This window comes from Lepidochelys kempii, chromosome 4, assembly GCF_965140285.1.
Source record: "Lepidochelys kempii isolate rLepKem1 chromosome 4, rLepKem1.hap1, whole genome shotgun sequence".
Lineage (NCBI taxonomy): Eukaryota > Metazoa > Chordata > Testudines > Cheloniidae > Lepidochelys > Lepidochelys kempii.
Window position 1 is genome coordinate 125,998,352 of NC_136383.1, and position 24,300 is coordinate 126,022,651.

The 24,300-nt window shown below is 40.3% G+C and overlaps 1 protein-coding gene across 8 annotated transcripts in view; it reads right to left on the reverse strand.

The window, feature by feature from the left end:
- UVSSA (UV stimulated scaffold protein A) overlaps positions 1–24,300 on the reverse strand; it is a 93,553-nt gene that overhangs the window by 54,565 nt on the left and 14,688 nt on the right. For all 8 annotated transcript variants that reach the window (XR_012158763.2, XR_012158765.2, XR_012158766.2 and 5 more), the window contains exon 8: positions 1,886–1,994. Coding sequence is in view for 3 of the 8 variants with exons in the window: in XM_073342783.2 (XP_073198884.2) it covers positions 1,886–1,994 (109 nt within the window). In the remaining 5 variants the exon portion in view is untranslated. The remainder of the gene's footprint in view (positions 1–1,885; positions 1,995–24,300) is intronic.

The window sequence follows — 24,300 nt, forward strand, 5'->3', positions numbered from 1 at the left end:
CTGCTGTGCTGCTCCTGCCCTCTGCCTTGGAGCCCCTGGCTTCCGGGAGCCTCCTGCTTGCAGTGCAGAGCAGGGGAGGAGACGGGGGGGCCGCTGATGTCAGGGTGTCCCCCTCCCCTGTACCCCATCTCCACTGGGGAGGGGGGCACGACAGGGATGTGGGAAGGAGCTTGCTGGCAGCTGCTGCTGTGTCTGAAAAAGCAGGCTTCAGACTGGTGAATGCCAATCTACTTAAAGAGGCAGCATACTTAAAGAGGCAGCACGTGTCTCTGTCACACACACACACATAGTGTGTGTCTATCACACACAGTCTTTCACGCTCCCTCCCAACACATACCTGTATTATTATTGTTGTTTTACTTCTTGATACTTCCTGCAGTACACACAGTTTTTTGACTGGTCTATGCATTTCATCGTTTTTATTTCTCTCTTATGCTTACATTTAATTCTTTGAGTAGTGAGTTCTAAAATGCCTAACCTGTCTTGGATGGACTAATTATCCCTATGGTAACTTTTTAAAAATATGTATTATATCTAGGTTTTTTGTTTCTACTGGTGGTGCACATCCACACATTACCTCGATATTAGTGCACATAACAAAATTCATTCTGCACATGGATGGAAAAAATTTAAGAGAACATTGATGCACACACCTTAATATTACCAAAGAGAAAAAGATTTGGCTTTTCTACATTAAAAAGCTGTAGATTGACTTCCCTACAGCTCAAATTACACAGAAGTTTTAAAAAATTACATGAAGAGTGTAAAAAAACACTCACACAACATGTTCTAGGATAACATAGCACCATTTTTAGTCAGTCTCACGATCAGCAGCAATGTGAGGCAGGAACAAAAAACTTATTACACTGCCAAGGATTTTTAACTTTTAAACTTGATGGCAGCATTTCCCTCTATACCAAAAGCTTCTGATGCTTAAAATGCCCAATGTTACAGAGAAGTAAAACTCCAGACACTTATGAAGCATTACCTGGGAAGGACAAGGAATAATGTACTGGAATGTAACTGTTTTAGATCAACTTTTTTTGGTAACTCACCTGTCAACTTTATAGGTACACTTTACAAATACTCATTTATTTCAAAAAGCTTTAGAATATGTTTGGAAAAGCGGGATGCTAAATTTAAATGAAACAGACAAGAACAAGACTGGATGCATGGAGTCTTCCTACTGTATTTTCCACTGCATGCATCCGATGAAGTGGATTTTAGCCCACAAAAGCTTATGCCCTAATAAATTTGTTAGTCTCTAAGGTGCCACAAGTACTACTCATTCTTTTTGCTGATACAGACCAACACGGCTACCACTCCGAAGATTATATTTTGTTTGTCATCTAGGATTTCCTTAGTGAGCTCCACTTAACGTTTTGTTACAATGACACCCACATTGGAGAGAGAGGCTAGGTTGTGGGCCACATTTAACCACCTTCAGGGTGTTAAGTGGCTGTGTGCCTGCAGATGCTATAATTGCAGCGAGCAGCACAAAATCCTATCCTGTTTCACCAAACCATCCTCAGTATTTCTAAGCCATGGTTGTTTACAATTATACTCTCCTACCACCCTATTCTGAGTAAATAAATATCCTTTTTTAGCACACATGCATACACACACAGAGCAGCTTCTGTCTCTAAATTATAGTGGAACATGGCTGAATGAAATAAGCTCCTGGTCTCAGTTGCTTCTCCTCCTAGAAAGTATTTGTTTATCTAGAGCCAATCGCTGCTCCCCTATCTATGTAATGACTTCCTCACAGCAGTCAGAGAGATTACCCACACCACTGATCACTTTATTACTTCATAATGGCTGTTTATTTACTTTACTGCAGCAGTAACATGCAGGGATAAAGCTTTTCACAGCTGGGCAAACTTACCATATTCCTTACGCAGGTGGTCTGGAATGTGGGGCTCATAACCTTCCTTCTCAGGGACCTCCACAAATTCATCTTCATCTTCATCATCTTCAGTGTCGGACACTTTCATCTACAGAGAAAAAATACAGAAAAATGAGACCATTTTTTTCCCCCTTCATATTGAAAATATTAGCAGACAGCAAGACAGCCCACCACTGAGGCTCCTCTGAGCCAAAAGCATTTCCCTAATTATGTATTCAATCATCATCTAAGATTAGACCCCTTGTTTTACATTTCATCTCGAAAGCCATCTTCAATCCCTAAGAGATATCTTCTTTAAAGGTTTGCTTATCCATTAGAAGACACACAGTTGGTGAAGTGTGAGAAAGTGTGAAACTATAAAATAAAAAAAAAACGTTAAAACAACATTAAGATCTTGACTTAGTGAGCAAGTGATAGAGAGCCTTATCGATGCCTACCCTAGTTTTGGTGGTTCAGCTCATTCAGCACGTTATGTAAGATCACCCACTGTGTACGCCTCCCCAACACATACAACAGGCCAAATAGGATGAGCAAAGGATGGGCTGGCAGCCTCAACTCTGATAAAATCGAAGACATTCAAACTTGCCTTAATGCCATGCCATTTTACTGTGCTTCTCCTCCTCCTCTGCAGAGCTGGAGTCTACTCTGGGAATTACTGAGGCATGTTGCTCAGCTATCAAATGATTAGATAGATAGATGGATGAATAGATAGATGGATATTTTAAATAGTCCCTAGAGACCCTGGATCTTAAAATAAGATAATTATATACCCAATTTGTCTGAAGAGGGCATCCACATTCACAATGGTTTCACTAGTTTAGAGGATACTGGCCAGACAATTTTAAAAGAGCCTTGCTGAAACTAACACAACTCCAATAAAGCAAGCCATTCTGAAAAGCCAACAGGTGTGTTGTTTGCATCACTTTGTTTAGGGGATATATGATTGCATTAAGAATCCAGCCAACATTAGGAACAATTCTTTTCAGCAGGCCAAGGGCCTTCACTTCATATCAGTCTGAGAACCCAGACTGTAGTGAAGTCTGCAGTAGATATGGGAGATTGGGATATAAGACTGTGGCTTGATTAAGTGGGATTCAATTAAAAGGGATTCTACTGTATTTACTTTTTGACAGCAGCTTTAAAATAAAAATACTTGCAATACATAAATATCTTATCTGATTTGAAAGACCCTAAACAATTACATCATTAGGTTGCAAACTTTACTATGTAGAATCTAAGGAACTGAAATTATTGGGATTTTTAAAATATATGTGTACAGCCCATATTATACATAGAATGGGATATTTAAGAGTAGTTGAAAAATAAAAATGTAGTTCCTATCAATTAATCAAAGCAACTAACCCATATTAGAGGCTATCAGCTTCCTAAATTTTATTTCAGCTAATTTTTGCCGTATGTCAATGAGACGTTACAACCTTCCTCCAATGCCTTTCTTTCTTTCTTTCACATACAACTACCAATACATTTTCCCCACAAAATTATTATCTGAGCAAAAACAATCTGCCCCTCCTTCGATGAGAATTTGTATGGCTAACTTATAAAATCCGCAAATCCTGGCAGTCTCTTAAAAAGACAGCAATGCTGCCAATCACTAATATTGTATTTCTCTTGCCCAATTTGGGGAGATTTTAAGAGATTTACACATCACAGAACGAATGAGTTATTGTAGTTTTCCCACATGTTTTTATGGGTTTGGGAAACAATGCAAAGGATCCATTAAATGAACAGTCTTACCACAGAACTCACAATCACACTTATTCAAGTTCCCAGAAGTAAACAAAAGCAACAGAGAAATAGGTGATTAGATCACCTATCATAATTTTTTCCCATCATAGATTATCCCTTTTAATGTCCTTCCCACTGCACTTACTGCTTTCATGCAGGTATTCATATCAACTACTAGTTGTAGAGAGCACAGGAGGAAAAAGCAATTTCCCCCTGCAGCAGAATTTTACCAATGTAATTCACTAATCTAATCGTGTGTCACAGCTGCACACTTGAGTTCCTCTAAATCATACTGAGATTCTGAAGCCAAAAACATCTGGAAACCAAACCTCAGCCTACTGAGTATATTAAAAACCAACAAACTTAGCAAAACTTTCCATCAGTATTGCTTATAAGCTACACTGAAGCTCATTGCTAACACAAAATGTTCAGTTGCTGTTGACACTGCAATTTACCCTTCAGTAAGTGAAATTTAGAGGACGAATTCTTTGTTTCTTAATTGACTCTTTCCACAGAACACGACAGTCCTAAATTTTAAAAAGACCTAAAGGACAGTAGATTTATCAAGTGCATCATAACCAAACAGTACCTTTTTCCCCCTAATTATTTTTTGGTTTAATATTAATTCCCAGAAACTTGTTTGAAACCAGCCATGAAGTCAACAATACATAGTTACAACCATGGACGTCCCATTGGCCACACCATCACTACTTCTAATCAGCAGACAGAGAGTTGTCATACTCTAAGCATGCTGGAGGGCTCTGAGTTTTAAATTACTTTTCACTTCCCACTGCAATCATTCCTCCTCATCTTAAGGAAAGAAGCAGTTCATCCCTGCCTGGTGTGGCCAAGACAGACACATGCTGCATCTGACCTCTCATGGCCCAGACTGGAAGTCAAACTGCAGTTCCAACAGAGAAAGGGTCAAGTGCTCTACAGCTAAACAGAAATACACCAAGAGACTGGGTTAGTTAATTACCAAAGAGGCACATCAATTTTTAAATTGCAAGCTTTTAGAAGACCTTTCAGCTGGCCTTTAGAAAGAGAAATATTGTAGGGTTTTGCTTTCAGCACAACACGAGCAGTTGGGAGACTGAAAAGGAACTAGTTTGTTAGCAGTCTGGCTTCAAAGTTCTATTTTTTTTTCCTTTTCTACTTGTTAAAGACAATTTAGGAGACAGGAGCAAATTAGTCTCTTCTAGCTAGTTAGAGCTGCCTGTTTGTCCTGCTAGAGATATGATTGTGTCAAACTTTCTACTCTCAGTTCCTATTTCTAAGTCAGCTATAAAACAAATTAAACCAAACTAAAACTTGTTATAGATGGTCTCAGTCTAGAATTTGGTTGTGCAAAATGTGAAAAATCAAAAATAAAATAGGAACTACCATGGATTTATTTAATTGTTATGTTCTAGGAGTGGGGGACGGGGGGGGGGTAAAGGGGGGGAGAATTTCAGTGGACTTCTGTGCTTTTGATTAAAAACTTTTTGCCAGTGTTAAAAGTACATAAAGTCACTAAGAGAAGCAAGTTTAGGGAAGAAGGAAATACTGGTAAACTAACAGAAGGTAAAGAAAACTTAGTTAAGGCTGATAATCTATCCTAAATCCACTACATTGTGTCTAGGATATTGGAGACATTTTAGTTCAAATACTTACATACATTATATATATTGCAAAACCTGGGCAAGACTTCAGAACACGTAACTTGTCTTAACTTTAAATTTCCATTGCTTTGTTTGTTTTATAGCCTCTATATTGCTTGAGAAACTTAGCTATGAAGAGGCTTCACCAAACAACCTGCATATCACACATGGCTGACTTAAAAACTGAATCAGGAGCAACATCCTTGTATACCTGGATGATCTCAAAAACTTCGAGGCACATAAAAAGCCCTGCTGTGAAAAGGCATAATCAGATGCAAATTCGCTTTGTTTAGGTACAATCCATGAACTGCACATTTAGGTACTCTAGGAAACATTAATCATAGGAAACTGTAATTTTTGTTATCAGTCTAACACTAATCAAAAGGGAAACCTGTCACTACCGCTGACCTGTGAAACGTCCCAATTATACTCTTCGGAAATGACAGGAGCACTTAACTTCCTCACTGAGTAAATGACGACGATCAATCAAGTTTGAATAACAATGAGCCACGGAGCTGAAAATTATTTTTTGTATAGAATCTACCCAGGAATTTATGAAAGGTGAAAAGCAACCCAAGGTTTTAGGGGCATTATGGCTTTCAGCTAGTGCAGTGCATATCAAACACTAAACAGAATTTATGTGTTTTAATTTTCTAAAAGGTAGATGTGGACTTGGTGCTACAATGCATAACATATAATGCCAGATTTTAAATATGGGGGTCATTTTCATAAAATATTATGCTTATTGTTTGCACTCTTGAATTTCACTGGGGACTTTTATTAAATTTAGTTTTCCTGTAAAAATATTTAACTGCTTAGTTAACTATCAGGAATTAAGCCTCCTTTTCCTTCTTAACAGACATAACATGTTTATTTTTATATCATTTTAAAAAGCAGCTCTATCTTGCTTTTGGTTTTCAAATATGTAGTGAGGTTAATCGCAGTTAGAAATTCAAAAGTTTGAGGTATTATTGACTAGTTACTTCTTAACACAAGTGGAATGAAGAAAATTACATCTATATCATTCCCTTTATGCAATTTTGTTCTCCTTCCATTCCACTACAATTGACTCAGTCAGATGAGAACTCCCCAGCAACAGTACTTTAGTCAGAGAAGTCACTGATATAAATTCCATTTCCACAGCACCTGCTAAGAGCATTTATTCCACACAGCCCTTTTGTTGCACCCAGACCGAACAGCATCAATGCTTTATGAAATGTGAACCATTCTAATGTTGCTTCTCCACTTTTTTTGTAATAAGAAATGTAAATTTTGGCAACCAGTTTTAAATTGGATTAATTTCTTAACAATGGCAGCCTCAAACTACCAAGAATCCGATTAGCTCACAAGGATGTACATTTAAATTAACATTTTAAATGGTAAAAAGAAAAGGAGTACTTGTGGCACCTTAGAGACTAACCAATTTATTTGAGCATAAGCTTTCGTGAGCTACAGCTCACTTCATCAGATGCATTCGGTGGACTGAATGCACTGAATGCATCCGATGAAGTGAGCTGTAGCTCACGAAAGCTTATGCTCAAATAAATTGGTTAGTCTCTAAGGTGCCACAAGTACTCCTTTTCTTTTTGCGAATACAGACTAACACGGCTGCTACTCTGAAACCTGTCATTTTAAATGGTGCGATTCACTGAAATACATGCCTTTTGGAATTCATGGCAGATAAGTTCAGACACTTTAAAAAAAATTCAAAACATAATGTATATGAATCAAACAAAACTGATAAATTACCAAGTGTTGATGCAAGCAGATCAGGAATCTGTGTGCTACTTCTTGTGCTCCTCAATATCTGAGCAGAAATATAACATAAGCTCAGGTGATGGATACTGGAATATAAAGCTTTTCCCTTCTAGGCCACAGAATTAAATCCCCACTAAGGTCAGCAGTCACCAAAAGTGGTTACCAAACAACAGGTGATCGATGAATGAGGTAAAATATCTGTGTTCTCAGTCAAGAAGAGACCACATCACAAAAGCCATCATCACAACTGGCATCCTTGTTGTCAGTATCAACATAGTAGCCAGATCTGAAGGGTAATGGAGAGTAAACTACCTTCTCTTATACTACAGGATAGTCCCTCAAATATAGAGCTAACGTATGTTTAAGAGGCAGCGTAGGGATGTTTGTAACTGTTATTGCTCATGATATACATGTTCTGTGGATAAATTAATTATTTCAAATGAATATTGTCAAGCCATCTTTTGTAAGCACTAAATTAATTTACATTTAAAAATTTATATTATTTTTATAATATTCAACCAACTGATAAAGTAGCATTTTTCTAAAATGACAGAATTCCTGAATAGACCCTCCCTTCCAGAATAGTGTTGGTTTTAGTGAAGCCAACTTCCAAGTCCATAGGCCACAGGGAAATATTTCCTACTGTATCTGTTCAGAATGTTAGGAATGTGATAGAAAAATGGATGTCTTGTCAATTCTACTACATGTTCAATGGCAGTAGGTTAAAGCAGTGCTGACTTATGTAGTTAGTTAGCTAAGTGTACTTGGTCCTTCTCTAGCAGGGAAAAAAAATAATCAGAAGCTTCCTTCCTGAGGCCTCTTTTACAAAATAAAAGCCCAAAACAAGATATAGTGTGCCGGCTGAAATCTCACCTCGACTCCTCTCTACTTTTTAGCCTATGCCCTACTGTGCATCCAATGAGTTAATGTACCTTACTATAATCACCTATCCAGTTACATGCATTGCTCATTTATCCTAAATGCTAACAAACTACACAAATACAAAACAACCTGCAACAAAATACTTTTGCAAGATATGAAGCCTTTGGTCCTTTTCTCAGTTTTATATTGATCCCCCTACATTAAGAGGATTTAGAAAACGGAGTCTCCACATTCATACTTAAACAAGCAATACAATGTCTAAAATATAGAATACAATCAGTTTATAAAACTAAATGTACAGTAGTTACTAATTATTTTAGAAAGGAAAGCAAAAAGACAACACGTAAAGAAGCTGTATCTACTTACTCGCTAAAACACTGCTTGCAAACTACAAGCTGGGATCATTAAATAAATTTTGTATGGTCTAATTAACTTGGTTTGCAATCTCAATTACTTCTCATCCTAGAAATCACTTGTGCTCTGTTTTATGTGTCTCTGTTTCCCTTTTTTAAAAAAAATGATGTAAGGCATCCTCCGACAAGTGAACTCTAAACTTCATTTGTCTTTCAGCAGGCTTGATGGCTATGTATTTAAAAACCCATTCTATCTTATAAACTAAAAATTAAATGTACTCAGCTGTGATGGTCGTCATTGCATCTGCTATTTATATGCTAATACTCTCACTGGAAGATCTTGCAAATTATTCCACCATGCCAATATCTCATGTGCATCTACTCACAGCCAACTACACATTTTTTCTAGAGGTCAGAAGATTTTGGCCAAGGAACTATAATACTTATCACAGTGGAACCCATTTTAAGGCGCAACATAAAGAAACACATTTTGTATACAGCCACAAGAACAACAAAATATAATTAAGTAATCATAAACGAGGGACAGGGATGTTTTGTGTAACAAATACACAATCATTGGTAACAAAGTAAAAAAAAAAACCCTTTTTTAAATAACTGACAATGAAACATAATCCTCAAAACATATTTTATTGGGAAAGCCTTTTTTAACTTCATTTCTATCCCCACCCTTTTGTATCCTCTAAAACATGTTGAAACAGAAATATCAATGCTGAAATTTTGTCATATTTCAAAATCATGTTTGATTTTTCCTCTGATGACTGTAGTGCTAGATAAATATAAGCTGTTAGAAAAGCAACATTTCTGAGGGGGAAAAATACACCAAGGTTTGAATACAAATTCAAATGACTGCAAATTATATCTGAAGCCTAGCCAAACACTGCATTTTGTGCTTATCAGCAAAAGCATCCCTGCTTATTCCTTTTCCATTTGTATTTGCTCAACAGTAAGCAGGCAAATCTGGGCAACTTGATACAAGATTGTTTGGGAATGCCCTTTTCATACTATTTTGAATTGCTCAGGAGCTGGAAATGGATGTTTAAGGGGATACACTTCAGACCCAGCAGTAAAGCAAAAGGTACAGTGTTGGCGAGTCTTCACATTACATTGTTAATGCACACCGCAACACAAGAGACTCCATTACAATGTGGTTTTTCTTTTTCTTTCTCCCTGATGAAGTACAGTAGTTAAAGTGTTTTTCTATCTTATATCCTAGTGATGCATGATTCAGATGAATTAAGCATACATAGTTTTCAGATGTACTAGATTATTCATTTACTGTGCAATGTAGGTCAGCAAATGCACGCCATCAGGAATATTGGTGGGTTTAACAAAACAGCTATTTTAGGGAAATGCTGTAAAGTGACAGAGTTCAGTATGTCTTGGGTAGGAGTCATGGAAGTAGTCACTTTCTGAACACTTAATGCTTTAAATGTTGTACATTTAAAAAAAATAGCCAAGTTATCACTTGTGTAATTTGAATTTTTCATAAAGCTCACATTCAATGGAGTGCATAATAGTTTCTTAGTTACAGCAACCTAATGTTTCAGAATCTAATAAAAACGGTTACTAATCTTTCAGTAACTGTTGTTCTTCGAGCTGTGTTCCACACACCCATTCCAATGTAGGTGTGTGCACGCCCCAAGCACAGTTCCCGGAAATGTTTCCCTCAGTGGTATCCGTCAGGTCATCCCTGGTGCAGTGCGTCCTTAGTGCGTGTATAAAGGGCCTCGCCAACCCTGCGCCCCTCAGTTTCTTCTTTCCAGCCAACTCCCATAAGAGGGGTAGGAGTGCGGATCTTGGAATGGACACATGCAACACATCTCACAGAACAAGAGTTACAGAAAGATTACTAACCATTTTTTCTGTCAAATACTTTCACGTCTATTCCAATGTAGATGACTCCCAAGCAGTTGCATAGGTGGTGGGCTCAGAGTTTACTGACATGCTCACTGCAACACAGCTTGGCCAGATCCAGCATTGTCCCTGGCTACTGAGTGATGGCATAGCGAAAAGGAAATATGTGCACCAACAACCAAATTGCTGCTCTACAAATGTCCTGAATAGAAACCTGTGCTAGAACTGACACTGAAGAAACTTGTGCCCTTGTGGAATGAACAGTTAGGATAGGCAGGGGTGGAACACCCACCAGTTCGTAACACATGCAGATACATGATGTGATCCACGATGAAGTTCTCTCAGACGAGGTCGGGAGACCTTTCATCCTGTCTGCAACTGCCATAAACAGCTGGGTGTATTATGGTCTGGTCCCTTCTATGTAGAAAGCTAGTGTACAACTAACATCTGAGAGAAGTCTCTGCTTCTCCCTGTTTGCATGAGGCTTCAGACAGAAAACCATAGGAAGACAGCTTGATTGATATGAAACTAGGAGACCATCTTTGGAAGGAAAGCCAGGTTAGGATGTAACTGAACCTTATCTTTAAAGAACATGGTGTATGGCGGCTCCAAAGTGTGGGCATGGATCTCCGAGACCCTTCTGGCCAAAGTAATGGCAACTAAAGTGGTCACCTTTCAGGAGAGGTATAACAGGGAGCATGTTACCAGCCACTTGAATGGGGGAGGGGCCTGTAAGCCTTGATAAGGCCAGGTAGAGATCGCAGGGAACAGGTTCTCACTCCTGGGGTACCACTTCTCTAGTCCCTTAAGGAAATGGATCGATCTATCATTTGAAAAAATGGATTAGCCATCCACCCAAGGATGAAAAGCTGAGATAGCAGCCAGGTGAACTTTAACTCATGAAATAGATAGGCCCTGCTGTTTCACGTACAGCAGGTACTATAGAATGAACAGCAGCAATGATCGCACAGGCAAGACATACTGCTGGGATGACCAGATGTAGAATCGCTTCCGTTTTGCAAGATATGTGGAGGGCTTTCTTCTTCCTCACAGACCTGCTTTGAGCAGGCTAGCTCTCTGGGGTTCAGCCATTGAGCTTCCAGGCAGTCAGGTAGAGGGAGCTGCGATTCAGATGGAGCAGATGACCATGATCTTGAGAGATCAGGTCTAGGTATAGAGTAGGATCGGGGACACCATAGAGAGGTCCAGCAAGGTAGGGAATCAATGTTGGTGGGGCATGCCAGAACTATTAGGATGACCCGCACTTGGTCCCACTTGATCTTTAGCAGGACCTTGTGTATGAGCGGGGTAGGAGAGAACACATAATACAGGTGACTTGTTCATGAGGACAAGGAAGGTGTCCATGAGGGACCCAGGCCTGTGACCTTACAGGGAGCAAAACTGGTGACACTTCTTGTTGTGCTGGGTGATGAACAGGTCTACCTGAGGAGTCCCCCACTACTAGAAAACAAGCTTTCAATTTCCAGGGAAAGGGACTACTCATGGTGATCAGAGAAGGATCTGCTGAGGTGAACCACCAGCTCATTTTGAGCTCACGGCAGGTGGGAGGCTTTGAGGTGAATTGAATGGGCTATGCAAAACTCCCACAATCAAACTGTCTCCCGACACAGGGGAGAAGAGCAAGTGCCTCCCTGCTTGTTGAGACAGAACATGGCCATCACGTTGTGTGAGGACCAACAGATTTTTGTCTGCAACAGGGGTCAGGAACACCTGACAAGCTAGGCAGACTGTACTGAGTTCTCGGACATTGATGTGCAGAGAGAACTCTTCTGGGGTCCAAAGGCCTTGAGTTTTGAGAGGCTCCAGGTGAGCGCCCCAGCCCACTGCTGATGTTTCTGAGACCAGGGATAGCGATGGTTGGGGCCGTGAGACCAGGATGCCCACGCAAACAACCAGACACCACTTTCCTTCCACACAGAGAGTTGCAGCTACTTAAAGTCTGCTAGCTTTAAGTAGGTACCTTGCAATATTAAAGCTAAAACAGTAACTTGTTTCATCCCCTACAAAATTCCTACCATCAAATTATATACAAATTAAACAGTAGGGAAATCATTATACATTGATTTTGTAAATCTAAACCAAAAAATTAGAGGTCATATTCTGCTGTGAGATGCACAGGGAGACTCATTTACTACACAAGGATCTGTGTATATATATACACACCAGGCTCCTCATCTCTCTCTCCATCTCACACACATACACACCCTGCTTATAACAATACAGTATTTTCCAAGAGGTTTTATCCTTAAGCTTTTTATTCTACCCTTACATTGGAAAAAAACAACACATCTAGCCATGTCAATTGCAGAGAGCCTTCACAAAGTAAAACTATGTGTTGCTTCTCTGTTAATCCAGCCTTGCTAACTATCACCAACAAATACAACAACTCTGGCCCCTCCAAACAATTCACTTCCATAAAGTCTGAATTCTACCAGCTAATGACTCTTTAGGATGCATGGTGTGGTTCTACATTTAGTGTTTCTCTATAACTCCAGAGCAGATGGGGTCAGTTTAACCAGCTGTTTTTTGTTTTTTTTTAATTTGTTAGCGCTGCAAACCCTACCTGGAATTTGAAAGTCAGCTCATGCATAATCATACGAGGAAATCCCACGAAGTCCTCCTTGCAGTTTCTACTGTATCCTCCACTCTAAGAGGAAGCATTTGCAACCTTGTAGAGTGAGGAGGTGATTAGTCTGAAATCCTTGCAGAGCTAGAGAACAAGCTAATTATGCATCTCCTGGAGCCCACTGCTCTGAATATTGTATGCCCACCCCATAGTACAGTTCCTGAGACGTTTCATTGGTAAAAAGCAGTCAAACTCATGTCACTAACGTCAGTCAGCAGATCTGACTCAATATACAGGGAGCAAGAAGTAAGGTGGTTCCATTTTTACAGTCATTTTTTGTTTTGATTACACTTTAACATTCCAAACAGCTGCCATTCTTAAACAGCTCCAAAAACATTTTCATTTTTGCCCCTCAGTCTGCATCACACAACAGCAGGTATTTAAACTTGCAGTCGTATGAGGCTTAAGGCTGGCTATATTCACTCCTAGTCCAAGCAGCTGTTTTAGGTCTGATAACTCAAAGCTGACCAGGACTAAAAATACCTGCTTGTCCCCACAGGAGAAACGTCTACGCTTTCCAGTATCATGCAGCACTGGTTAAGTAGCCCTGCTTGTTTTAGTAACACTGGACTTAATTTTCAAGGCCCCAAAGTCTTTTTAAAAAATTGATATAAGGTTTTAAATATTTATTCTCATTCCTTTGTTATTCAGAGGAAACTTAGCTCTGCAGACTGAGAAAAAGGAAAAAAACTTACCCACAGACATCTTTTTAGAAGTCCCCAATTTTTTAATATCTTATCTAAAATGTAATATAAAACAAAATGATTAGTGGTGTTGAATGATATGGAAGGCCTTGCTAGCACTTGTTTGGTTCTACTTACCTAATGCTTAGACTGTTCCAAACTCATTTCATTAAAACCTTTTTATAACCATACACTACAATGTATGTCTGTGCTTATAAATAATCAGTAACTTAAATACAAGCTACTTTGAGTATTACATATTATGCACACATTGTGCAACTACAGATGTCAATTTTTAACATATTTCAAATGTTACATTTGTTACTACTATCATCCATTCTTGGATGCCAATAAATGAGATAGTCAGATTATTAGTACTGGGGCTGATGTTCTATTGTAAGTGTTTAATTGTAAGAATCAAGCCACCTTACCAGGAAAGGTACACTGACTTGTGGTTCCACAAACCAGTATCTGGGAGGTTTAATGGGCATGTCTCAGAAAAATATAAGGCTAGCCATGTGCCAGTTAACAAGGAAACTTCACAGAGAGGGTAACCTGCCCACTGAAGTCAATGGAAGCTTTGTCATTTGTTTCAATAGGCGAAAGCTGAGACTTGGGATGCACAATCCAGAAAGTTTCCTACCAGGAATAAAAATATCACTCTGCAAAGAGGTTTGGCCTGCAGTGGAAGCAAAGTCTCAGGCCTATTTGGTGAGTGGACCAAAGGATTGAGTGTTCAGATCAAAGGTTTAGTCGTCCCTCTAAGAATGGACAGATGAATGGAATACATGAGGCTGACTGTGGAGGCTGCAAAGAAATAGTATTTCCAGTTCTCAAGAAAGAGGTGGGATAAAAGAATCCTAAATTTACTATTATAGTTCCCAATTCAGGAAAGTAGCCTACTGAAGTCAACAGCTCTTAAGCATGTGTATACTTAAGACCCTGATTCAGGAAAGCCCCTAGGAAAATATACTTAATTCTAAATAATAACTATTTTACTTTGGTGTTCCTATATACACACATATACATATATATATACATATACACACACACATATACATATATATATACATATACACACACACATATATATATATATATATACATATACACACACACACACAGTATTTAAAGTATTAGTTTTTAATAATAACTTCTCTTACTGCTATTGAAAGCTTGCATAATTTTCTCTTTTTAATTTTTGTAAATATGCACGTAGCTAATTGTCAATTCTGATCTCTGTAAATACATTTTATGCATATTATCATCCTACCTTTCAGAGAGAACTTTATTTAAACCAACAGCAATAGCATACCAAAGGAGTGGGAAGCAAAGTCATATATACTACCTTTGGAGCACACTACTCATTATTCAGAAAGGAATCCAGGGAGATGACACCTTAGCCCTGGTAAACTTAAATACTTAAGGGTTAACTCAGTGGCAGAGAGAACCTACTTTATTTTACACTCTATTAAAAAGATCCACCAAATTGCATTGTGCGGCCGGCTGATCAGACAGGGATCAGAGGTCATCACAGTGGCAACTTGTAAGAATTCATTATTAGATTTGCATGAAAGATTTTTTTAAAATAAACAGCAGGCAGGCAGAATTATATCCAATACAAGGCATAATATATACTCATAACAATATCCAGCTCTGAAGGAGAAAAAACACGAAACTATCCAAATAAGACTAGAAAAGGAAGCCCTGTTTGGAGGACTACACAGTTTTAAGTCACTTTTATTTTTAACTATCAGTTATGCCAAGAGAAAAATGGTCTGAAAACTGATGATGAAAAAATATGAAGGCCTTGGATATATAAATCCAAAGGTTAAAACTGAGGGGGAAAGGAATTCATGTTTTTATATAGGAACTAATCTACTATTAAAGATTTTTTTTTCTGTTTCCTGTTTCGGAATTATGGAGGACTAGGGTAGGTGTTCTATTATATATTTGTCAAAAGAATTAAAATATAATGCATATTTTACATTATATTTAGTTAATCCAAACCACACAATATGTTAATGATACAGATAACTTGTTAGAGGATGAAACATTTTATTTGTAATTCTATTTATTTTGTGTGCCTATCAAATATTTCTTAATTTCCACTAAAATTTTCAAGACACATACTACCCCACAGAATACAAAAATTAAAAATTACAAATTTTTTTTTTAAATTAAATTAAAAATTACAAAAATTAAAAGCCTGCCCATCCAACCCACACCTCAGGAAATCCCAACGTAAATATACAGGCCTTGGGACAAACATCAGAACTTTCTCTCTTGAGCCAAGGGGAGGGGAAGGAATCCCAAAGCCTTCCAATGAAAATGTCCTGCCCATCCTCCCAGCCCCACATACACAAGTTTAGGGACTGCATTTTGTACTACTGAATTGCATCCCATTTCTTGCACTTCAGTCTACAAGGTTATCCAGATCTTCCTGTGTAGTGTTCCAATCCTCCTCTGTATTGGTGATACCTCCCAAATTCGTATCATTACTGAACTGGATATGGAGTGGAGAGTAGGCATATAAAATTTGTGGAGGACACCAAGCTGGGAGGAGTTACAAGCAGCGTTCCCTCTAATTTTTCCCACGCATGTATGGAATGAATTTTGTTATGTACACTAATATGGCAATATGATGTGTGACACAGCACCTCCATATTGGTGCACATAACAAAATTCATGTGGCGGGGTGGAACCGAGGGATTTGGAGTGTAGGAGGGGGCTCAAGGCTGGGGCAGAGCGTTGGGGTGCAGGGAGGGTGAGGACTCCGGCTGGGGATGGGACAGAGGGTTGGGGCATGGGAGGGGGCGAGGGCTCTGGCTGAGGGTGCGGGCTCTGGGGTGGGGCGTTTGGGGTGCAGGCTGCCCTGGGGCTACAGCGGGGAGACAGGAGTCCCCCCAGCGGCACCTGGGCCAGGGGAAAGAGGTGCCTCCCCCCACCATGGCAGCTTCAGGACGGGCTGGGTAGGGGCCAGGGGAGAGGTGCCTCTCCCCCCGGCCGCGGCAGGTCCTGGCCAGGCTGGGTAGTGGCCAGGGGCGGGGTGCCTCTCCCCCAGGCCGCGGCAGGTCTGTCCGCAGTCCAGGCCACCAGTGACAGTCCGCGGCTTTGAACCATTATAAACCCGGTACTGTCCGGGCCAGGGTGCCTCTCCCTGCCAAAGCAGGTCCAGCAGCTTAGAGGGAACTTAGGTTACAAGTCACAAGTAGTTTTGAGGACAGGATTAGAATTCAAAATGACCCTGTAATGTAAGAGGACGGACAAATCAAATGCACAACTACAAAATAGGGAATAACTGGCTAGGCAGCAGTACCGCAGAAAAGGACGTGGAACTTATTAGTGGATTACACGTAGAATAACAGCCAACAATGTGATGCAGTTTCAAAAAAGGCCATCATTCTGAGGTGTATTAACAGGGAGGTTGTATGTAAGACATCGAAGGTAATCGTCCCACTCTGTTCAGCACTGGTGAAGCTGGGGTACAGTATCCAGTCTAAGAAGGATGTGGATAAATTGGAGATAGCCCAAACGACAGCAACAAAAATGATAAAAAGTTTTAGAAACCTGACCTATGAGGAAAGGTTAATAAAAGATACTGTTACTAACCTTTCCATAACTGTTGTTGTTTTTAAGATGTGTTGCACGTGTCCATTCGACTGTAGGAGCGTGCACACTTCAATGCACAGTTCTGAGAGATTTTCTCCTTTGTGGTACCTGTCAGGATGGCATAAATGCCCTCTGTTGCCTTGTGCACGGAGCCCAGGCATAAATGGTGGAGCTGCCTCCGGCCCACTCAGGTCCATCCTACCAGAACACTCCGATAAAGAGGGAAAGGAGGACAGGTACTACACATCTCAAAGAACAACAGTTACAGAAAGGTTAGTAACCTTTTCTTCTTCTTCAAGTGATTACACCTCTGTTCCATTGTAGGTGACTCACAAGCAGTCGCAACTAGAGGACCACTAGTCCAAATTTACCATCATCTCTGGATTGTTTAGAGATAGCTTAGCGAGAGGCAAACGAGCGACATGATGATCAGGTTGCAGATTTGAAAATGTTCAATATAGGAACGTTAGACAGAAAAGCTGCAGAAGTTGCTTGGAACTTAGTTTAATGACCCAGCACGCTACCCAGAGATTCATGTTAGCCATCTGGTAACAAAAGCCAATACAGCTGGATATCCATAACTAAATCCTTTATATGAAAACAGGACTGCCCTTCATTTGGTCTGTAAATACAATAAGCAATGGAGCTTAAGAACTGAAAGTTTAGTTCATTCCAGATAAAATGCTAAAGCTCTTCTAACATCCAGAGCATGCAATCTCTCCTCCCCTTATTACCACGAGACTTTGGGATGAAGGTTGGTAAGAAAATTGCTTTAATAAAATGAAAAGTGGAGACCCTCTTGGTAAGAAAACTTGTGTGAGGATGACGATAGACTTTATCCATGTAGAAACCATATAAGGAGGATCTGATATGAGAGTCCTCAACTTCCCAACTTTCCTGGCTGTTGTAACAGCTACTAAAAAATGCAATTTTCACTGACAGGTGCAACAGCATATTGCTAGAGGCTCAATGGGGAGGACCCATCAGCTTTGTTAAGACTAGATTCAGGCTCCAGGCTGAAATAGGGTTCTGCACTTGCAGAAAAAGATCTGTCCAAACCCTTGAAAAATCTTACTGCCATTGGGTTGGAAAAAGAACTCGTTTCCCCATCATCTGGGAGCTTGTCTTTGAACTCTGAAACTGTATCTCACAGGGTGAAATCATAGTGCCCCAATAAAACTTGCTGGTTTGCAATACAAAGCTTTAACCTGCCTGTGGAACAAAGCTTCCTCCCAAATAAGTCCAGCTTCTCAATCTCTTTATTCTTCGGGGTTAATGCATGGTAACCCTGTTTCTCACTCTCTCTGTGGCTGCTGACGCAGGGAGCCCAAAGGGGGAGGATTATAGTAATGCTCAAACCCCTGAGAGGGACCATAGTATCTCATCTCCAATCTTTTTGCCGTCAGTGACAGAGAAGCTGGGGTCTGCCAAAGAATCTTAGTAGGCTACAAAACCGCATCATTAGTAAGCAGAGGAATTCTAGCCTGGGCCATAGATGCCATCAGCTTGTGACTTTTCCTGGACCTCCTTCAGGTGGATGTCCAGGGCCATATCCATCCTCCTCAATAACTCGTGATGCATCTTATCATCATCAGAAGGCAGAAAATAGGTTTGCCACACCGGCCTCAGAGGACGAGGAAGAGGATACCAATGGTACTAGGGTCTGGTCCAGTTCCCGCTCCTCTCATAGATGCTCCTGAGAGGGATGCTGCATCTTCAGTGATGGGCTCAGTACCAAAGCAAAGGGTGTTTGCAGTGTCAATGCTCCTGACAGCCAGTAGATGAAGCCAGCTGACGTGGATGTGGGGATACTCTCGATTAAGAGGGGAACCCCATATGTTTCAAATGGGCCACTGGTACAGCCATGGTCCACAACTGTGCATGGCCTAAGAGTCCTTTCAGTAAGCCCCTTGTTGATATGGAGGCTAAAACCAGGCAGGCAGATGGTATATTCCTGATGGTGCAATCAGCTTGGCTGGGAGATACAGGATTTCACTTCAGAGTTCAATGAAGAATCCTCTTCTTGCAACCATGGTGGGGCCATACCGGTCAGCATCAGGAAGGAAATGTCAGACTCTGAAGAGAGGGGAGCTCTGAAGTGGGTTTGCCCTAGACGGTACCTTCTTAAATGGTATCATGATGGCCCAATCAGCTGGACCAGCCTGGTGCAGAGGTGAAGCCGCTAAAGTTGATATCTTGGGAACCAGTGCCAAGCAAGACTCCTGAGCTGCCAGTGACGGCAGTACCCAGAGGTTCAACAATTTTTTTGCAGCCTCATATGTCTCAGATGTAGACAGTAGCAGGAAAGCACTCTGTGGTACTGGGACACGAGGTGATCCCGAAGATGGTACTTCAGGAGCCAGTCTCAACAAGCCCGTAGTGGGCTCTGGAGCCACTGAACTCCTCTGCTTAGAGGTGTACTCTGGGGAGTGCCTCCTCTTTGAGATTCCACCTGAGTCCTTAGATGAGCTTGACCTCTTTGCTTCCTCTGATGGTCCTGGTGCCGAGTCTGATTTACGGTGCCTCTTCTTTAGTACCAGTGATGCTGATCTACCTCTCAGAACTGGTAACACTGGAGGTGCTCAGTACCTGGACCAAGGTAGATGGTTCAAATGGAGGATACAGCACTGATTCCAGCAGCAGAAATTTCAATCTGGCTGTCCTGTTGGGGGGGGGGGGGGGGGCTTGGAACTGGACTTAAAGCCCTTACAAATAAGACTCATCCAAGCATCCTCCAAGCACCTAAGGCAGCTGGGGTGAGGGTCACTGTTAGGCACTGCCTTACCACAAGAGTAGCAGGGCCTGAAACCCAGAGAGCGTGGCATATCTCCAGTACCAGGGCCAGTACAAAGGCTGGATGCCAGATGTACACACTTTTTTTTACTATGCTAACTACAATAACTACACAGACTACAATGGGCACTATTTACACACTAGACTAAAGGTTTGCTGAAGCAAGCAAAGGGAGCTCCAACAACAGTCACAGGTGGTAGGAAGGATCTGAGTAGGGTTGGGGGCAACTGCACCCTTTATACCTATCTGCTGTGTTTGAGGCACCAGAGGGCACTTGTCAGAGTTTGTCTCCTTAGCGATACCATTCAGGGTGGCACAACTGTGCACTGGTACACACACATCCCAACACTGGAATGGATATGTGCAATCACTCAAAGAAGAACTGGGCATGAAGAAAAGAAGACTGAGTGGATAGTCTTCAAATATGTTAAGGGGTGTTATGAAAAGGACAGCAATTAGTTGCTCTACACATCCAGTGCAGGTAGGATAAGAAGTAATCAGCTCAATCTGCAGCAAGGGAGATTTAGGTTAGATATTAGGAAAAATTTTCTAACTGTAAGGATTGCTAAGTACTGGAATAGGTTACCAAGGAGATTGTGGAATCCCCATCTTTGGAGGTTTTTATGAACAGGTTAGATAAACACCTGTCACGGATGGTCTAAGTATACTTGGTACTTCCTCAGCATAGGAGGATGGACTAGGTGACCTCTCAAAGTCCTGGCCAGCCCTGCATTTCTATTATTCTATTTAGATTTCTCATTTACACTGCAATTTAGAATTATGCTGAAATCTACAATGCAGTAATCCCCAACCCACATCCAAACAGTAGAAATTACTGAAGAGTTAGAACTTTATTCAAAAGTAAGATTGTTTCATTAAGACACTGTTCCTCAAATAATTAAAAAGCATTTAGACTGGTTAAACATGAATGTTTAACAAGACAAAATAAAATGCATGTTATAGAATTGCTGAACATACAACCTCATGGGAGGTAAGGGTGTTCTGTCTTTAACAAGCAATTAGAAGACTTTGGGCACAATTCCACCTATCCAATTTCATTGTAGCAAACTCAAATCTTCCCAAAAGCTTGCTAATTGTATGGTTTTACCAAACTCTCTCATTCAAATCTACATTATTTTGCTGCATTAAAACACAGCCAGTCTATCAATATTAGTGCATTCTAAAAGACTTGGTCATCTGTTATTTTTAAGTGATTTGGTCTAGCATCAATAGTCCCCTCTTCCCCTTATTGTAGGCTCCTCCACCACAACATATTGTAAACAGACCATATGCAGTTGTGTTCCCTCTTCCACAAATAAAATCATAGTCCAGTCAACTATTTCAGGGTAAAAATCATAACAACACAAACAACTGCTTAGTTCATTTTAGGAAGACATTTTAAGACTAGCCAAAACACAGTTTTAATTACGCTCTAAACTAACAAAACATGAGGGGATGCAGAAGAAAACAAACATTTTGGCCTGCACAGCATACATAAAGGAGATAGAGTAACTGCAAATTTCCTGGGCTCTTGTTTCAAAAACTCATTTTAGTCTAGTTTGACATATGTACATTTCTTACATTTTTAAATATAATTTATCGGTTATTATAAATACATGTGAAAAAGATTAAGAAGTCATCAGAACATGCTATGCTGTCCAACAGAGATGTTATTAAAGTCTTATCATTAATCTCTATGGAAATGCTGTAGATGTGCATCATATTGTGCATGATTTTTAAGATGCAATATATGGATTTTTCTTTTATAGCTTTTAAAAATGAAAAGCAATTCAGATATAAATATCTGCAAAATCTGGCATTTTAAGAAAAGATCTTAAAAAAATGCAAACGTCTGATTTAAAATAAAATAAATAAAATAAAAGGAACAAAAGGCATGCATAACAAGTAGATAAAAATAAAAACAAATTATTCCATTTAGAAATATTTTAGCAAGGTTTCAGCCATATGCAATTTATGCTTAAAATGGCATTAAACCTCTGAAAATAGGTATTTCTATAATAAATGCCAATCTCAGCCAATAACTAGAACTGTGCCACTACAATAATTCACCTAAATAGAGCAGAGAACTAACTTATTACAGTAGCTCTGACATAGTACTGCTGCAATAAGTTTACATGAAAACATGTACACACTAAGACCATGACCTGCTCTAGATAAAGGAAGTGCAAAGGAAAATGTCCAGCATGCAGCATGCACTCCCTCTACTGGGCACTGAGATTATTCTGAACAGTCTGAACAAAAAGAGAGAAAATAATGCAACATGTCCAATCATGCAAGTGCTTTCCTCTTACCCTCCCCTAAATTTCAATCATAATTTAGATTCACACACAGAGGCTTTTAAACTCTCATATATACTTTCAAAATCTGACACTTCTTAAGGGATGTAAACATCTAACTCAGTCCCAGAATAATCACTGATGATATGAATTTAACAATGGTGTAAGCACACAAGGACTTTCACTTACTGAAGAGTACTAACAGTAATCCTTGTGTTTGGTTATCCTTGACCAATGTGGTCAGGCTGCCCCTCCTTCAACCCCCAAAATTAAACAATAGAAGTTCTTACAGAATTAGAAATGTGGTGATGGCTATTTAATGTCTGCCAGAGGGGCTTGAATCTTGACAGCCAGGGTGTACGGCTAATGCAATAATATTTATAAAGGCAACACAAAGGGGGGTGGACGGCTGGCTCTGGACAGTCAAAGGATATGGACAACATTTGTAGCTCTCTTTCTCCTCCTCCCATGGCTCTAGCTGAAGGCAGGAACAGAAGGTAAAGCTGTGCAAATAACAATAACCATAGGGATCAGCACTTAAAGAACTTTCCCAACCCCCTCTTGCCAGGTTTCCTGCTACAGAGCTTAAAAAACACAACTTATTTTCTCAAACACCCACCCTGAGCAGTATGAAACTGCATGATGAGTGGAGGTAGGCGGGAGGCTAGGGAGCAGAAAGCAAATAGGAAAACAGATGAAAAACAGAAAGATCAGAGATGGCATATGTATATATGAGTAGGGCCCTACCAAATTCATGGTCAATTTCATGGTCATAGGATTTTAAAAAAATCATAGTTTTCATTATTTCAGATATTTAAAACTGAAATTTCACGGTGTTATAATTATAGGGATCCTGACCCAAAAAGGATTTGTGGGGTGGTCAGAAGGTTATTGTGGGGGGGGTTGAGGTACTGCTACCCTTACTTCTGCACTGCTGCTGGCAGTGGCACGGTCTTCAGAGCTGGGCAGCTAGAGAGCAGTGGCTGCTGAGGGGGAGCCCAGCTCTAAAGGGAGAGCCACCACCAGCAGCAGCGCAGAAGTAAGGATGGCATGGTATGGTATTGCCACCTTTACTTCTGCGCTGCTGCCTGCAGAGCTGGGCCCCCAGTTAGCAGCTAACACTCTCCAGCTGCCACCTCTGAAAGCAGCAGCGCAAAAATAAGGGTGGCAAGGTATGGTATTGCCACCCTTACTTCTGCACTGCTGCTGGCAGGGAGCTGCCTTCGGAGCTGGGCACATGGCCAACAGCCACCACTCTCCGGCCACCCAGCTCTCAAGGCAGCACAAAATAACCTTGCAATCCCCCCTGCAACTCCCTTTTGGGTCAGGACCCCCAATTTGAGAAATGCTGATCTACCCCATGAAATCTGTACAGTATAAAGTAAAAGCACAAGCAAGACCAGATTTCTTGGTGGAATATCAGATTTCATGGTCTGTGACACATTTTTAATGGCCATGAATTTGGCAGAGCCCTATATATGAGAAAGAACTGAAAAAACAAAAGGGTGGCAACTGTGGACTGGTTCAGGGGGATAGCAGGGAGAAAGCAGAGATGCCCATTGATTGCGGAAGATACAGTAGTGCCACCACAATTTCAAAAAAGACAAGGCAGGGCCCAACAAATCATGAAATTAGCTTTACAAATCATGAGATTTAAAAATAATAAACATCAGATTCTTTTGATTTGCCTGCGGATTTCTGAGCCTTTAGGGTGCATTTTTGGGCTTTCCTGCAACCAGAAGAACTAAAAACTTGCCTAAAAAAATGAAAGCAGAGACGACTTAAGTAAACACTTGTCTCCAGGAGCTGGGGCTTTAAGAAAAAACACTAAGTATCATCAGATTCAAGATAAAAATCACAAGTGTTTGCAACACTGGAGATGCCATACAAAATATATAAAGGCCGATTACTACTACTCTAGATGCTATGTTCACCAAGAGTAGAAAAGAATATTTCAAAAGACAATTCTTCCAAGAATCAGTATATTGGAAAGGCTAGTACTAACTCCCTTATTCAAAGAGTTAAGGATCAATTTCATTAACATCTTGACCACAGAACTAGCAAACTATATCCCTAGCAAAGGCAGACTTGTAAATTTCTTCCAAGTG